Source organism: Notolabrus celidotus, chromosome 5 (genome assembly GCF_009762535.1).
Source record: "Notolabrus celidotus isolate fNotCel1 chromosome 5, fNotCel1.pri, whole genome shotgun sequence".
Taxonomy (NCBI): Eukaryota; Metazoa; Chordata; class Actinopteri; order Labriformes; family Labridae; genus Notolabrus; species Notolabrus celidotus.
In genome coordinates this window covers 24219375-24237198 of record NC_048276.1, presented here as the reverse complement: position 1 = coordinate 24237198, position 17824 = coordinate 24219375, and the positions used below count along the sequence as shown (strand labels likewise).

Sequence of the window (17824 nt, the reverse complement as noted above, 5' to 3'; positions counted from 1 at the left end):
AGTTACTATCAAACAGTGATAGGATAAAGTTACTCACTGTACATCTCCATCCTATTAGGGCTAGGTATAGCACCATCACAGCACAGGACTCAACAACATCAGAGTTCAGAGAGTTTAGTCCAGCTGGTTGAAGCAGGAGAATTTGTTCCTCTCCACTCCTGCCAAGCTGCTCTTTACATTCTGCTCTCTGAGCTTCTCAGCCTCTCTGTGACACAGCAGTGAAAGCCTCTCTCGTTCATGACCCGACTCTCAAGTTTGTAAACTTCTGTATTTTTGTTAGTGTGGTCCAACATTTGACAGATATGCTCATTTGCCCAAATGTGGATGAGGCATTTTCATTGAAGGTTCACAGCTAATGTTATTGATGTCTTGGAGCCAGCTTATTACAATGCAAAGTGCGACCAACACACATGGTGTTTGTTTACCTACGCAGTGGGAGAAAGAGGCTGTGAGGTAATGACGTAAGGACAGCCCTGTGGTGGTGTGTAAGGAGGAAAAACAACAGTGGAACATTTTCTTTTTTTAATTGTATCTTTATTTGGAATGGACAGGTAGATACAACAGTACAGCAACATTAGTAAAAGTTAAAAAAAAAAGTCCTTCCAGTTTTATTTGTTTTGAGTCCAGAAAAAACACAACATCAGCCATCCTGGAATAAGAGTCCAAAGAAGGTAAGGTCATAGACAATGGATCAGATTTTGTTAATCCATTATGGTGTCCACACTTCTCTGATAACTTAAATTTCACAGCAATTGTGAAAAAGAAACAATAATAGTGGAAACACAATGACCTCTTATGAACAGACCTGACAATTTGCTCGGGATAAACTCTGCCAGATAAGGCTCACTTATTCACTTAAAAATAACTCTTACAGGTTAGTTAAAGATAGAACAATGTACATGGAACTATGACCAAGAACCAGGGTGGTCACCTGCCGCTGCGGTCAAAAAAAATGTCAATAACCAGTCAGAAATTAAATAGTTAAATTACAAAACAATATAACCAGTGAGATCAAATAAAATCTGCTCTTTTGGGGGTAACAAATAAAATCCAGTTTTTCCAAATTTGGTAAAATTTGTCCATTTGGATTCTTAATTGATAGGTTAATTTCTCCATCCTAAATAGCTCTAGAGTTATTCCAATCCAATCATCCAGGGAAGGCTGAATCAGCCTTAACCATCTCCTTGTAATTGTTTTCTGACTTGCCACCAAGAGTAATAGTAGCAGCTTAATAGTGGAACATTTTATCATCTGAATGAGAACAAAGCAAACAAGCCACAGGTGTTAGAGCACCCAGAGTGTTATCCTGGTTTTAGATAACACGTCATTCTGTTCTGTAAAAACATATAAACCTCATGTGACCCAATGTCAGTAGCGTTAGTTTGCTTTGCAGCCCCGTTGTAGAAATAATCTTGAAGAGTAGAACTTTTTTTTGTCTGTGTTTTACTGCTTTTGATTATCCATTTTGTGGTGGACCTCCACAAATAACCAAGCTCCTGAGAATCCTAATCCTAACTGATTTGTTTTCCTTTTTAAACTTTTTTTACAACTTTAAGGAACAACTAGTGCATTTAGATCAACTTTATTGTGAAGTTCTCTTATAAATCCTCTGCTTTCCTCGCTTCCTCCATCTCAGTACACTTTTTAAATGAATATTAAGATGTCTATCAATGTCGTTCCTGGAGATAAAAAACCTTGTGACCATATATATCGCCACCTCGCCCTTTATTGTGCCCATAAAGAGAGACCTTGCTCAGAGATTCACACTCATGATGCTGTAAGATGAAACCGTGTTGTAGGTCGCACCAACCCTTTGGCATACATGCGAGGATGTGTTATGACCAGACCTGCCCAGCTGCAAAGGCGTGTACTGGGCTATAAGAGGAAACCTCTGAAACTGCATCTCCTCTGGATCGCGAGGGCTAAAGAAAGCAAGCGCAGCATGTTTTGGTGTCATTTTTTGGCACGGGACAAAAAACGTGTACCCGTCATTAACCGTAGAGTGAACCGGGGTGACATTGTTTTTTGTTTTAAAGCGTCAAAGTCAATCAGAGGAGCGTGTTTGTTTGTCTGAGGTGTGAGAGGTTGTATCTGATGATGTGTTTTTCGTCCCTACAGTAAAGCCAGTGGTGCCAAAGTGCAGTGTCCCTAAGTCAGTGCCTTTTGGGAAGTCTGCAGAGCTGAGCTGTGTGGAGGAGGAGGGCTTCCCCAAGTCTCAGTACCAGTGGTTCAAGGACCGGGAGGAGATCCCAGACGACCCAAAGACCAGCCTCAAGTTCTTCAACTCTTCGTACACGCTCAACGCAGACACAGGAACTCTGGTGAGTGTGTGGTTCACTCACATGTGTTTGGACAAGGACACACAGGATAGCAAGGGCGGGGCAGCAGGGGACGGTGGCCTGACGCCCAGGGGTGGGGGTGGATATTTTGGGGAGACAGTTGATGGTGGGAGAGGGCTCGAGCCACGAGGGGAATCTGCTGTCCTCATTTTCACATTCCTCAATTCCTTGCCTGCTTCCCAGCAGCGCTCGATCTGCCTCCGACGCTGCCTCCTGTTAACCTTCACGTCGGCCTCTGAGACGTGACGCACTAAAGAATAGCTGGGTGTCCGTCCTGATGTGAAACAAGACAAAAGTTTGAGGCTGGCGGTCACGGCTGCTCAGCAATGAACTTTTTCCACTGAGCTTATCTTGTTTGGACGTTTATATTTAGACCGTTTACAGAAACACTCATCACTCCCGCTGCCACTCCCATGTGAGGAAATGATGCCCACCAACGAAGCCTAGAGTGGAATTTGTGAAATGTATTATTGGTTTGAATTAGATTAGATAAGTTTTATAGCCAGAAGACAAAAACAAGTTATGGCATCTTTAATTCAAAACATTTTCTAGCAAGATTGTGTTTTTCTTTTATTTACTAAATGAGCACTTCTTTATTTAAAAAAATAACAACAGAGATGATTCTGCATTATTTTATATTTTTTTATAATTATATCATTTCAATAACAACTGTAAAAGACACTTTTAATGTTTTTAAAAGCAAAGCTCCACAAATAGGAAAAGAGCAATAAAAGCAATAAAAAAAGACTTTGTAAATTAGTAACTTGCACATTTCAGGATGATTCACATGACACTAAAATTATCGTTACAGAGATCTAAGAAAATAAATAGAAAGACAAGCCGTTAAAAATCAATGCAAAGAGAATATAAAGACACCAAAAAGAATGTTGACATACAATGTGACTGTTTTCAAATACAAGCATTAAAGTCACAGTGCAGTCCAGTGCTGTATAATAAAAATAGGTATGAATATAATTAGATAAAATAATCTAGACCAGGGTTTCAGCAGACCTGACATTGTCTGGGACTCTGTTCGGGTATTTGCAGAATAAAAACTGAATGCTGCTTCTCCATGTTTGGTTCTGACTCTGGGACAGAGAGCAGACCTGTCCCAGACGGTCTCAGCAGTCCACACAGTACATAATCTATTAAAGACCACTGATGTATTTTGGCCCTACACCATTCAGAGCTTTATAAACCAGCTGCATTATTTGAAACCATTCTCTGACAGACAGGCAGGCAGTGTAAAGACCTCAAACCTGGACTTATGTGATCCACTTCCTTGGTCTTAGCGAGGACTCGAGCAGCAGAGTTCTGAATCAGCTGCAGCTGTCTGACTCATGTTTTTTAGTGAGACCTGTAAAGACTCTGTTACAGTCATGGAGTCCACTAAAGACAAATACATGGACCAGTTTTTCCAGGTCCAGCTGACACCTAAGTCCTTTAATCCTAGAAAAACCTTTCAGGTTATCGTAGTCCGAATCTGAGTGTGGTTTTTGAGATTCAGTTCTGAGTCCATGACTACTCCCAGGTTTCTGGCTTGGTCAGCTGTTCTCAGCTGTAACGTCTGAAGCTGCTCACTGACTTTTAATCACTGCTCCTTGGCTCCAAAAAGACCACCTCAGATTTATTATTGTTAAACTGGAGGAAATAACGGCACATCCACTCAATGATTCATTTAAGGCACTTACTCAGGGCTCGTATGGGGACAGAGACAAGTCCTATTAGCTTTGATTAATTACAAAAGAACATGAAAACATTCAATTTGAATGTTACATTGGGTTCAGGGAACAGAGGACATTTTGAAATCAACAGTATGTTTCAGGTAAGGGCAGTTTGACCTCAAATTTAATGCTGTATTTATTTATCTAATATTTTATTAGAAAATCAAAAAGGAGACTCAACTCAAAACGTAATTGTTTTTCTTAATTATTTATTCCTTAATATAATTTATTGTCTGACATACCACACTATTGGTGCTCCCTCAGCTTCAGACGAACTGTGCGTCCTTCAGCCCGTGTACTGTTATTTTACCGGTGCGGCTGTCGGGAAAGATTGAGATCTGGAGACATCTGCTGTGCCCAGTCCAGTAATGACTTATAATAAACAAGGTCTGAAGTGTTTAAGGAGTAGTGGTTGTGTTAGGTTGCTACTACTGAAAACATCCCATTTCCTGATGTGGCTGTTTCACAACAAAAGCATTTCATTAACATGGTAACTGAGGACTTTTAATGTGAAGAATGTGTCACAAGGAAAACGTGTTTATCATCAAATTAACTCAGCTAGTAACAGAGTAACAGTATTTACAGCCCCTCCTTTGACCATGATGCATGTCAGAATATGACAGCAGTGAAAGAATTATTACTGGTTTTACTGCTCATCACTGGTACAGTTATGCCATAATCTATTAAGAAATGTTGCATGGTCGCAAAAAATGTTTTCATTACATTCATTTTCAAAACTAGTGCTGTAACAATTCAAATATCCCTGTTGTAGTGCAAGGATTATCTTGTTTTATCTTATCACCAGGCCTTAATAGATATACAATAAAGAACTTTATTAGACTGGCTAATGCACATTTACTTTAGATACATTATTCTATATCTACAGGAATATTATATCTGTACAACACTGTATTCATGGTCATTTAAGTAGATAGTGAAGACAGAGAGGGTAAATGCTAATAATCTGTGTGTGCACCAAGCGGCAACCTCCGCTCTCAAATGATGAAGCCCATGTGGAAGTGTTATAAACTACAACTCATCGAGAATCCGCTTGAGGCTGGCTGCAGAAACACCAAAATACACACCAATTCAAAAAAGACGATCTTTGCAGCATTGATAAACATGTTTACAGCCTGGTTCAAAAAACGGCTTGGCTCTACGGAGCTACTCTCTCAATCGGCACACACTGTACGGGGGGTGAATTTTTTTCTAACGCGACGGTTCAGAAGATATTAAGATTACGAGTTTTTGCCCAAATAAGGACATGACTGACTTGACTCCCTGTCGGGAACACATAGCTGTTGGCTAAGAGGCTCAAACTCCGCCCCTTTACGTCACACTCTGCCTGGTTGAGTTTCACATTTCCAATATGGCTGCTGCAGACGATTGGCTTCAAAACAGCACTCAGGAACAGATGGGTGACGTCACGGATATTACGTTCATTATATATATTTATACAGTCTATGGTGCCAACCCATTCTAAAAGTCTGGACACACCCCTGCACAGCAGCACACAGAAAACAGTGGGAACTGAATACTAACAGGATGTCAAGTTTGTTCAACAAATTCTCCAGGGAAACACCCCTCGAGGAAACATAGCCAAACTTCAACTTCTGTCTCACAAAGACAGTAGAAAGGGGACTCCTGTACTGGCGGGAAGAGGATTAATGGTAATATGCGCGAGTGAATCAACACGGCACTGATCGGCATTATTACGGTCTCCCAAAAATGGATCAGGATTAAGCTTTATGGACATTTAAACCACACTGGGTGACAGACAGGACTCTGCTGCTCGTGCTGGCTTTATAGGTGGATATGAACAAGGAAATAGTGATGAAAACAAACGTCTTTACTCCATGACTCTGAGGATATTTAAGTTATGACAAGCATTATGACAAGAAATAAGATATACAGTGAAATGATGATACAGCTCTATCACCCTATATGTCTGTAAACACTGGTAAATGAACAGCGGCCTCTTCTCCATGCAGCATGTTGGCACTGACGCACTGTCTCTATTAAATCAATTGCTTTAGAAATGTTAATTGTTTGGGTTAGTGTTTTATGTTTATGGTACAACACATTTATGTTGGTAAATGAAGGTTATTAGATATGTTAGAGCGTATGCCTAATAGTTATTCTAGTGTGCTGTATAGTCGGCTGTAAACAAGGGCTCGAGGCGAATAACTAACCCTGAGGCTTTTTTATAATCGATTAACTCAAATTATTCGAGGAATCGTTTCAGCCCTATACAGCCCCCTCCTGCCACAGACATAAAGTGTACATTCATCAGACGTTGTCTACTTTACACAAACACAAACACGGTGCCACATTTGCAGACTGTAAGTGTTTTTACATTTAAATAAGAATTTGAAATTTCCAAGTAAATTCCATGAACTCCCCACAAATACCTCAAGAGCCTGATGTTAGCCTCTCTGTAGCTCTCCCCTTCATGGTGGAAATCTGACACTTTTTTTTTTGTCAAACATTTCTGATAAAACATGATAGTGAGCTAAAAGCAGACAGCAGCAGATATAAATAGTTGAACGTTGTTTTGAAAAGTCTACAGTAATCCAGCCCCTCAGGCGTCTCTGGTATGTTGCCTTAAAGACTGACTGAACCATGACAGGGTGTAAAGTGAAACTCTGTCTGTTCCACTGCTCTGTTACTCAGTCCACTGGTTCATTTGTTCACTCCTTTATCTGAAACAGACAGACGACAGTCCAGTTAGGTTTCATTTCCATATTTAACCTACCCCGACATGCTCATGATACTTTGTCTGCTATCAGAAGGGATGGAAATGAAGTGTGAATATGACTGTTTTATACTTTAAGTTACTGTCAGAGCTCAAGTGTCCCTCTGAACTCACTGCATATATATCCTGTGATGTGCGCTTTCTTGAGTTTAGTCATTGGAAAAAGAATTACACACATACAGTAATAAGTTTGTTGACAACCTTATAAAACCTTTCAATAGCTACTCTAGACTTTCAAACCTTCACAGAATGAGCAAAATAGGGCTGAAAATGTTTGATTACAGGAAAGTGATTTTAATATACATGGAAGAAGTGAAATTGAAGAAGAGCCAGAGTAAAAGAAAAAGGAAGCAGGCCCGGTACCAAGCGGCAACCTCCGGTCTAAAAATATGAGTCCAATGCGGAAGTGTTCAAAGCTGCAGTTCATCTAGAATCCGCTTGAGGCTGGCTCTGAAGTCACATACACATGAATGGGAAAAAGACGATCTTCACAGCAGAAATAAACATGTTTACAGCCTGGTACAAAAGACGAGTGTAGTCTGGATAGATCATTTCTCAATCGGCTCTCACTGTGAGGGGGGTGATTTCTTTTCTAACACAGCAATTTCAAAGATATTGAGATTACGAGTCTTCCAATGAGAGGCACAGCTGCCTGCGGGAACCCTGTAGTGGCTAGGAGGCTCAAACTCCGCCTCTTTACGTCACACTGGCTCCACAGCAGCAATATGGCTGCCACCGAAGATTGGCCTCAAAACAGCGCTTCAGAAACAGATGGGTGACGTCACGGATACTACGTCCATATTTTATACCGTCTATGGTCGGCACAAACAAAACTCCAACTCAACCCCACTCAAATACATGAAAACAAAAACCTACACTCACAAGAGATAAAGAAAGGTAGGATCAAAATGAAGAGCTGACAAGCACACACTGGTCTGGGGTTGATTTATAAAAACGTCTTATGACACAGGAACTCTCAGTCGTGGGTCTTCATCAGTTTCCTCTCTGTGATTTCTCCAACACAGAAGTTCATCGCAGTCCGAAAAGAAGACGCGGGCGATTACTTCTGCCGAGCGAAGAACGATGCCGGATACGCAGAGTGTCCGTCCCAAAACATGGAAGTCTGTAAGTCTGGTTTCAAATGGTTTTGGTTTAAAGAGTGAATGCAGACTGCTGTCAGTGTCTGATTACTACATTTGTATCTGAACCCCACAGATGACATTGATGTGGTTGGGATTATACTGGGAGTGCTGGTGGTGGTGGTGGTGCTCCTCTGTATAACAGCAGGGATCTGCTGTGCGTACAAGAGAGGCTTCTTCTCCAGCCAAAAGCAGACGGGGAACAAGTAAGACATCAGGATGCTCGTAAACTCAATGAATGCATGTTTGTCTTCAAACTGTGGTCTATAAAACACGACGTTCTTTGTGTCTCCTAGTTACAAAGTCCCAGCTAAAGGAGATGGAGTGGACTACGTCAGGACGGAGGATGAGGTTTGTACACTGCAGAAGAATCTGTTAGTAGAGGACACACTTACCATCTTTACGTATGTTTCAAAGTCTAAGATTCCAGAGTCAGGAAACGCCACTTCTGAAGTGCATAGAAGTAGTCATGCAGGCACGTGATTTGATATCTACTGACCCTGTTTTGCAATGTTTGAGCATATAAAGTCAGATATGTGCACACACACGGCTTAGTCTGATGGAAAGAATGAACATGCATCTGTGTATGTTTGCTGCAGACAGATATTTTGTGGTACATGTACTTGGAGATTTAAAAATCTGTCGCCTAGTGAGGCTTGATTTCTTGGATCACAAGCACACACTCATTAAAAAGCAGAAGACAAATAGAAGTGAAGGATCCGTGCAGCAGCCGTCTCCAGCATCATGAGCTCTGTATCCTCTGTGTGTTCCTTACAGGGGGATTTCCGACACAAGTCGTCATTTGTGATCTGAAGAAGAAGATGAAGAAGAGGAGGAGGATGAGGAGCTTTGTGCTGAGTGAGAGACATGACATGTGGGACTGAACTCCATGCTGTCTGACACGGAGCCACCGCTCATGCTCCGAGCGCTCAGCACCACAAAACACAACTGCTCAAAGTTTGCCAAAGGTGACATCAAGAATCCATGAGACAACAAACGGTCACACACGTAGGGACTGAGGTTCATTTGTCGTCTTTCAACACCAACAATGGAATTCATTTTTACTAAATTATGGGGATGTTTCTTTACAGTTATTGCATGGTTTGTTAACAAGTGGAGCAGGGACACATTTCTTTGCTCCTGGAGGTAGAAAAAAAGAGGATCTCTTTCCTCTGGAGTCGATCTATCATGACGTATTTCTACTGTAAACATTAGCTCAAAACCCTCTGTCATTTGTACAACATTTATTTTCTACTGTTGAAATTTGTCAGACTATTTTTGATGGAATATATTTTAAAATGCCTATAGATAAAGGTTTACTTTTTTAAATATTTGTAAAATACTAACATGTGTTTTTTTATTTGGTTGTGGATAAAATATGTAACACTTTAACCACTTTGCATCAAGCTGTAAGCATTTACACCTTTGCAATCAGAAGAAAACATAGGAAAAAATGAGGTGTTCTATCATATCAAGATGTGCTTCTTGATGGGCGGTCTTACATATTTAATTTCTGCTTTGCTGGGAAAGTCCCGGCTCCTGTCGTGAGAGACTTCATGTTAATGTTTGTAGATAGTTTTTGAAGAGTGCCAGTCAAATGCTGTGAAACACTGTACACGATCAGTGCTGCATTTTCTTGATTTAAGTGTCCTTCTATGCTTGCTGTTAATCTTGTATATATTGAATTTACTCCAAGATAGTTTTGCTGTCATACATGCGTTCAGTATTACACTAGAATAATAATGAAGATGATAAAAATACTAATAATAAGACAGGGTTTGTAGGTTAACCTTCCAGACCCACAGAGAAACAGAGTCTATGAGAAAAGATGAAACACAGGGCTGTGACACTTTATCATGAAAGCCTGTGTGACAACGCCTCGTAGAAACAAATATGACTACAAATACAAGTTGTTACTTGACCTACTTACGTCAACTTTTCAAGTTATGATCACTGATGATAATGAACAATCATGTTCTGGAAACATTAATCCAATGCAGAATCTTTGACACAGATCATGGCCCATATTTGCTGATTTTCTCCAACCTGTTTATTTTAAAACATCTTGTTGCTGATTTGACAAAAAGCTGTCACAGTATTAGTTTTTCTAAAATGTACTACATTAATGCTGAGTGAAGCAGCTCTTTGATAAAACTGCATTAATCAGAAGCTCTAAAGCAGACAGAGTTTCAGGGAGGGGCTGTGAGCTGAGCTGCTTGTGCTGGTTCAGGAGTTTTGTCCTTCACACTTTTTTATATCATAACAGAAGTGTCTTGGTTTCTTAAATGAAAGGATCTTTTATTAAAGAAATATTCAAAAATAATATTTAAGCAGTTTTACTTGACATAATGAACCTGGGCAGAGCTTCAGGGGCTGTCAGCTGAGCTGCATTTATTACCCTAGCTCAGTTCTTCAGTTTTAGTTAAGGTGGTCCCCCCTTCACCAACTTTTTATACATTTCTACAGAGGTCACTTGGTCACCAAGATAAAAGGATCTGTTTAAAAAACAACAGAAACAATAATTACGCAGTTTTACTTGACAGGGGCTGACAGCTGAGCTGCCACTCACTTAAACTCTTCGTCTGCTTGACTTACATTTTATTTTGTTCCCCTGTCTAGGTAATTTTTTAGGTCCCTAAGCTCTCATTGGTGCTCATTAGGCAGACTTCATCCAAACACTTTATCGGTGTTTAAAATATGAAGCTGAAAAAAATCCTGTTTGGTTTGATTGAGGCCGAGATTGTCTTTACTCCTCTCAGCCGATTCTTCAGTGTTACAGAGACAAACAGACGGGGTCTGGAGGGTTAACTTTTTCTGATTGTATATACAGTAGATATTTGTTTTTCTTTCTTTCTCTCAAGATTTTGTGAAGTGGTGAAAATTGAAAAAAATAATCCTATTTGAGGCGACATGAAACTCTTTCCATTTGTAAGACTGAGAAAAGAAAACATTTTACCATATCATTCACGAGACAAGACCAGGAGCTCTTTTACAACCGAGCGGTCCAACCTGAGTCGACAGTTTAGACGCTGTCCAGAAGAAGAACTGCTCTCACTCAGTTTGGATCAAGAGTTAGAGCAGTTTGAAGAACGTTAATACAAATAGGAAATCTGTCCTGGTGAGTTTATCACAAACAGAAACTCCCCAGAAGCACATGGTGGCCATTGTCCTTTGTCTTGCTCAGGGTGGGAAGTTCAAAGGTTAGAAACCTGATAAATATTTGCAATTTTGTCCTTCTTGAGCGTGTTTACATGATATCCCAGTTTTGGTCAGGTTTTTTAAGGATTTCGTTGGTTTTTTTTTGGTGCATTCAAACATATCTCAACTTCAGAACCCAGATAAGTCCTTATCCCGGGTTTTGAGAAACCTTAAGAGAGCTCCAAAAGAAAACAGGACACTATGGCATATGCCTTACTCCAGTGTCTGACAGCAGCTGAATACCTCTGCAGGCGCCAAGTGACGCATCAGCAGAACAAACATGGTGACTGCAACAAGAGTGTCGTAATTCGTCGCCCTCTTGCGGCTGTGTATCATCGCCCATTGCTTCCTTGTCCTACGCGGTGCCAAGGACGGGCCGGAATGAGATAGAGATGTCATATCTGCAATGCGATGTTGGCATTTAATAGTGCTAACCCTGCAATAAGACACAGTCGTCTCATTTTTCCTCAGATTTCAAAATTGCTGTGTTATGTGTTACACAGTAAACATCACAGACGCCTTCACAAATATGATACAGTCATCAGAAACCAGGGTAAGAAGTGTATCATGTGTTCAGGTTTCTCTGAGTGCATGTTAATGCCATATCCCAGGATAAGGCTCATAACTGGGATACTAAAGTCTAAATAGATCAACATTAACCCACAAGCTAGCATGGGACAACAGCTAGCTTAGCCTGCATCTCTTGTTAGAAAAAACGTCTTGGCTGAACAGCAGGATGAGATAAATGAAGGATGTATTTCTTGCTCACATTAGCAAGAAATATTTTTGACTTCCATCAACCAATTTGTTGAGTAAACAATGTTATCACAATATTCCAGTGAGACATTACGTGCACACGACACAGCTTCCACCTTGAGTAAAACTTCTCCTGGATTGGCCGCCATGGAGCTCTGATTGGTCTTTACTTCTTCTATTGAACTTTTTTCAATTGTTTTTAAATTTGTCAACGTGGTCAAATGTTAGCTGAGTATCAGTCATGGTAGAGACGATCTGCCCATCATTTGCACATAGGAAGTTGTCAACACTGGTCAGTCTTTTTCCCAACATGTCAACATGTTGCATTCAGAAAACAAGAGAAAGTGTTTTTAAAAGAGTACAAATTCATACAGGTCACTGACCTCATCACCTTTCAGGAACATTTCACACAGATGCATACATCCTCCCCTATCATTTGTACTATTTCATTCCTCTTAAGTGCCTTTAAAGTAGTCCAGTTTCTCTGCAGCCATGCTCTCTTCTGCTTCAACATTTTAACAATACTGATCTGAGGTTTCATGTTTAAACACAAGCACGGCGTTTGAGAGGAATGACATCACTTCCCTTCTTTACATACGTATCTGCAAATTTGTACATAGCTTTTTTTTTTTCATAGATTTGCTGGTGTAGACATGTTGAAGTAGAAATAGGAGTATATTAGTGCCTAAATATAGTGGGAATTATTTTTGGAGAAGACACATTATAGCACTATTAGGCAAAAAAAAAGAAGGATACCCAAAGCAGGGACGTTTATACATTAGCTCTGGTTTATAACACGGTTAAATTTGTCCTGGCTGTCTGTTTATTTTCAGATAACACAGCCGCTGCTCCACTGCTCCCAGAGACAAACACAATGTTCAAACTCAACTCGACTCCGTGTTCAGGAACGTGTCAGCAGCTGTAATGGAGCTCTGATTATTCAGGCAGTGTGAGCGCTTAATAAAGCAGAGTTCATGCAAAGTGTCAGACACAAACAAACACACATAGAGTCATGCAGGACGCCTGCATTTAGCCCACAGGCAGCCCCGAACACGTCCGTCTGTAATCTGGTTTGATGTTTTAAGGCAGCAGTGATACAGATTTTATTTACAGAGATGGTTTCAGTGTTTTTTATCTCGCCACTGTGTTTCAAATCAGAGATGGCAGCGCTCCTCTGATGCAGCTCTGTTAAACTGTTACAGACTGAGGTGTGGTGTGAGAAGCATCAAGACTCTCTGAACCAAACTCACAAACAGTCGAATGTTCATCCGGGGCCTGCTGGGGATGTTTTTGTTCCTTTTAGAAACACTCGATTTGTGATTAATAAAACTCACTTCTGATATTACTGGAGACGCCTGTGTTTGATTTTTTGAATGCCTCCTTCATGGGGACAGGCTGTGTGTACGCCTGCCTGTCCTTTAGAAAGTTTCTTGTCCAAAGAGGTTTGTCCAATCCACTTGAAATTAGGTTTTCAGCTAGAAGAGACCTGAACGATGGAAAATCCAAAAGCTTCTGTACTAAAGTCTTAGAACGGGGCCATGGCAAGCACTCAAAGTTGGGTCTTTAGGCTGTCCCCAGGGGTCCTCCCATGCAACAGGATAACTAACCCCAAATATTGACTTTACAATTTACAGTTTAAAATTGGTGCTGCCCAGATTGTCTGTAGAGCATGTCAGGGAAGTAAACGTTACTCTTAACATCACACCAAAGAAAACCCTGCCAGATAATCTTTAGAACAATCAAAAATCAAAACATTGCTAACTTGTCAGAAGGGGCGATCGGGCCAAAATCATCTTGGTTACCTTGAAATGTGTACCCTGCTTAAGTCTGTCTAACCCATTTTTAATTTTTTTTAAATCTGTGATATTTTGGGGTTTTTACACCCTTATTTGGAGACGATAAAACAGTGGATAGAGCAGGAGACCGAGAGAGAGAGAGTGGGGGAATGACATGCTGGAATTGAATCCCAGCTGCCTGCCAAAAGGCTGCACAACTTAACCACAAGGCTAAATCCACACCCCCATTTTTGTGAATGTTAACCGGGTAACAAGTAAAACCTCGAGGGATGTGCTCTGCAGCTGAAGTTTAATCAAAAGTCCTCAGGACTTTTGGCTTCCAGGAACAAATTTTCATGCAAACAAATGATGACATATAATCAGAACCAAAGGTTGGCTTAGAGTCGGTCGTCTCTCAGTCAGAAGGTCAATACCTGGTCCTGCTGTCCACATGCCAAAGTGTCCTTGGGCAAGACACTTAACCCTGAACTTCCCCTAGTGGCTGTGCTATCGGTGTGTGAATGGGATTAGTCAATACTGATTGGCTCTACCTAGCAGCCTCTACCATCAGTGTGTAAATGTGACATTAATGTAGTAGCACTTTAAGTGGTCAAAAGACTAGAGATAATACAATATAAACACAGTCCATTTTACCTATGACAAATAACAAGTAGACTGTCGCACACTGAAATGAATTAGGTTTGACTTTATTGTTATTGAACAACATGGGCAAGCCTGAGGAAGCATCTGGCAGAACATGTTGTTCATATCATAAAAATCTGTTTGCAAGGGAAAATGTTCCAAATATACTGCATCTAACTTTGGGTCAAAGTTGTGAGGATTCAGTTTCACACAAATGTTTATCCAGATAAAATAAGGAAGAAATTACATGATTAACTGAATACGTCAAAGGTCAGATTCACAGTGACATCATTAGGTCCTAGTTAATGTCTGCAGTGTAAACCATAGACAGGCATTTATATTTCTTAGAACATAAAACATAAATGCTGTCTTCTCGACAGATTTGAGACCACATCACAAGTTATCTCAGTGCAGTTTGCTTCAGGGTTTCATTTGTTGTAGCAGAAATGAATTGTCAGCATCTCTGCTAGGCCGACTTCTGCTGTTGTTCACTCTTTTCGGGTTATGAATTCTTCCAAATATCATCAATAAACAGATATATCCCTCATCCTGTCCACAGCTACACGATCATTCAGTGAATCATGGTGATGGATGTAAACTGAAACTTCACTGGTTGGCAGGTACTCTCGCAACATGAGGCAGTAATTGAAGTTGTGTGTAAATTTAGGATTCTGCATCTGTTCTGCAGTCATTTGACATTTCGTAGTATTTCTGCTCCCCTCAATCCTCCTTGAGTCTCCCGCTGTTCACAGAAATCCTATTTGGTCTGAAAGGCCATAAAATATCCTCCTGACAGCATCTTTGTTGATCTAAAGCCGGAATCTATTAGTGGAGTTAAGCCATTTCCACTTTCCACACAGAAAAATCGTCCTCTTCTTCCTCTCTGCTCACTGTGCCAACTGGCAGCCACCTCCTGGTTAAAGAGCATTATAATCAATGAGCTCAGCAGGGATCATATATTGTGCTCTGCAGCAGGGCCAATGGGCGCTTTTATTTAATTTACAGAAAAATCTATTAAAGCTCCGGTCACCTATGAGGACGGAAAAAAGCTCACTGACTGTGGAGATGAATCATCTCAGACCATTATTATATTAAAATCCACCTCTTCACCACTGCTTTTACTGCCTCACTACAGAGTTCATGTCCAATGATCATGTTCTCATCTTCTAAGTGTTGATTCATCTCCTGGCAAAACACTTTGTTAAGTTTTAGAGTGTCTCCCCTCTCTGTTTGAGATATAAAACAAGCAGAGTGTGTGACAGCGCAGTGAAGACACAGAGACGAGAAGTTACAACCAGAACCTGTCTGTCCCTCTACTATTCTCTATCCCTGTCTATCTATTCTGTCCTGCATTTCAACACATCAACATACATTTCTGAATGCCTGCTATGAAGATGTATGTTGATGCAAAGTGTGAACGCTTCTACAACTTCCACCTGTGATTGGATCACTCAAGAGGGATGTTGATATAGGTGTAAATAGCCCCTGTGTCATGAGTAGATTATTCTGTGCTTTTCCAATGATTGTTCCTCAACACTCAGTAGCATTAGGCTAACTTGGTAGGGGACAACTCTAGCTAGCTTCCAGGTCTTAGCAACAGTGAGGGGGAATTCATTAAGGATGGATTGCAGCCCCTGATAGCACCAACAAATGCGGCTCATTTGCTCCCAGTATCTGCTCCATTTCAAGATCCAATTCACAGACCAAATTGCTCTAATGATACTCAAGAGCCAAAACGCCCTGAGAGTTCTGCAGCTCTGTGCAGTTTGCAGTTTGCTCCAGTTTTGCACCTGAGATGAGCTGCCTTCATTTCCAATATCTGTCGGCAGAGCTGCACTGTGCGCTCTCATCCTGACGATGCCAAATTGTATCCACATCAATGACAATTTGAACGGACAGAAACAGTTCTTACCATTTGATAGTAGAGTTGATTCATGACAGATGTTACACTAATAGCACAGTTTATATCCACTTCCTGAAGTGAGTTACCAAAGGCAGCTTGTTCAGATTAGAAAGAAACACACTCTGTTTTGGGTAATTGCGCAGCTTATATGTGCTGTTGAGCCTCAGACTGATATATCCCCTGATTAGTATAATAATAGTAATGTTACATTACCAGACTGTAAGTACAGATATGTTATTTTTAGGCCATCCAGAGATTGGATCCTTGTCATGTTCATTGAAGAGTTTGAGCGTAATAACACTTATAAGTGCTCCAGCGCAATTACCACCGGCTCTAAGAAGAGGGTAAAAACTTCACTTCAGCTGTTAGTGAACAATCATTCTAATGTGTTATTTGCAATGATTTTTCTTTCGCATAGAAAGGATTAATGCAGTATGGCTCTTTGAAATGTATGCAAACAACACCAGAACATAGTAATGCTATTTACTCTGCAGTGCAGATTGAGGAGCATTTAACCCTTTGCACATGCTTTGTAAATGAGAAGATGTCTTATCAGCTGATCTGCACAGGTTTAACACATGCAAAAGCTGCACAATCCTTGTGTAAATCAGGCCCTCAGTCTGCAATTGTATCAGACATGGCTTCAATTGAAAGCGTTGCATGGGTATCATCTCTCTAAAAACTCCATCATATGATCTACTTTTTATTTCAGTCAGCCTTTTCAGGATCATTTCCCCCACTGTTTGATTTAAGTGGAAATCAGAGCACTGGGTTCATGTTGTGATGGCACATTTAAAGCTTGGGAACCTGCATACTCAAAATAAACTGTGTGAATAAAGGATGATGTATGTGGAGCTGCAACACCTGTGTTCATGAATGTGGAAATGCTAATCCGGTCACTAAATTACAGTAACTAAGACAGTCCTGTGTAGGATACACCTGTGTATACGCCTCCTCCTCCTCAAGGTGACTGTCAGGGACCAGAACATCCTCAGTGATGTCGGGGAAGAGATTTCCTGTTATCCGGAGGAGAGAGGAAGAATGAATTAACGTAATGAAAAGCATCCTGTGTGTGGGTGTTTGTCTTGGCAAGACATCAGGTTCCACTCCTGCTGCCTGTTCACCTGCGTGCCTGTGATCCATCCTGTCATCAGACCTGTACAGTAAACCCTCAGATTTACACCTCAGTGTCAGCAGATGGTTCAGGGTGTCTCTGTTGTGCTAACATCCAGACCAGAATAATCTGGACTTCTGCATTAATCCTCTTGTTTGCCTGACTGCTGTGTAATCAAGTGTTTACCTATGTTCAGGTGCACTGTCTGCACAAGATCTCTGCACACCTGACCCACACACTGACCTGATCTGTCTATCTGTCTGCCTGTCTTCCTGTCTGCCTGTCTGATACATATCACTCAAGTGTAAGTGTCTCACTGCATCCATGTGTTGGTGTCAGGATGAGTAACTGACTGGGTAAAATCAGGTGAACTTAAAGCTCCTGTTAGTAGTTTTTCCTCACAGTAAGTCCATCAGTAAATAATTAATATTTCTCCTAAGTTACTTTTAATACCTGTCTGCTGCCTCTTGGTCAATGTC

General features: G+C 40.8%; 1 protein-coding gene across 1 annotated transcript in view; it reads left to right on the top strand.

The window, feature by feature from the left end:
• The window catches only part of LOC117813384 (junctional adhesion molecule 3B-like), a 60672-nt gene extending 47411 nt beyond the window's left edge, over positions 1 to 13261 (top strand). Inside the window, exons 5-9 of the mRNA XM_034684569.1 lie at positions 2119 to 2321; positions 7844 to 7943; positions 8034 to 8163; positions 8254 to 8308; positions 8735 to 13261. Of these exons, the coding sequence (XP_034540460.1) occupies positions 2119 to 2321; positions 7844 to 7943; positions 8034 to 8163; positions 8254 to 8308; positions 8735 to 8770 (524 nt within the window). The 3' untranslated portion in view covers positions 8771 to 13261. The remainder of the gene's footprint in view (positions 1 to 2118; positions 2322 to 7843; positions 7944 to 8033; positions 8164 to 8253; positions 8309 to 8734) is intronic.
• The last annotated feature ends 4563 nt before the right edge of the window (positions 13262 to 17824 follow it).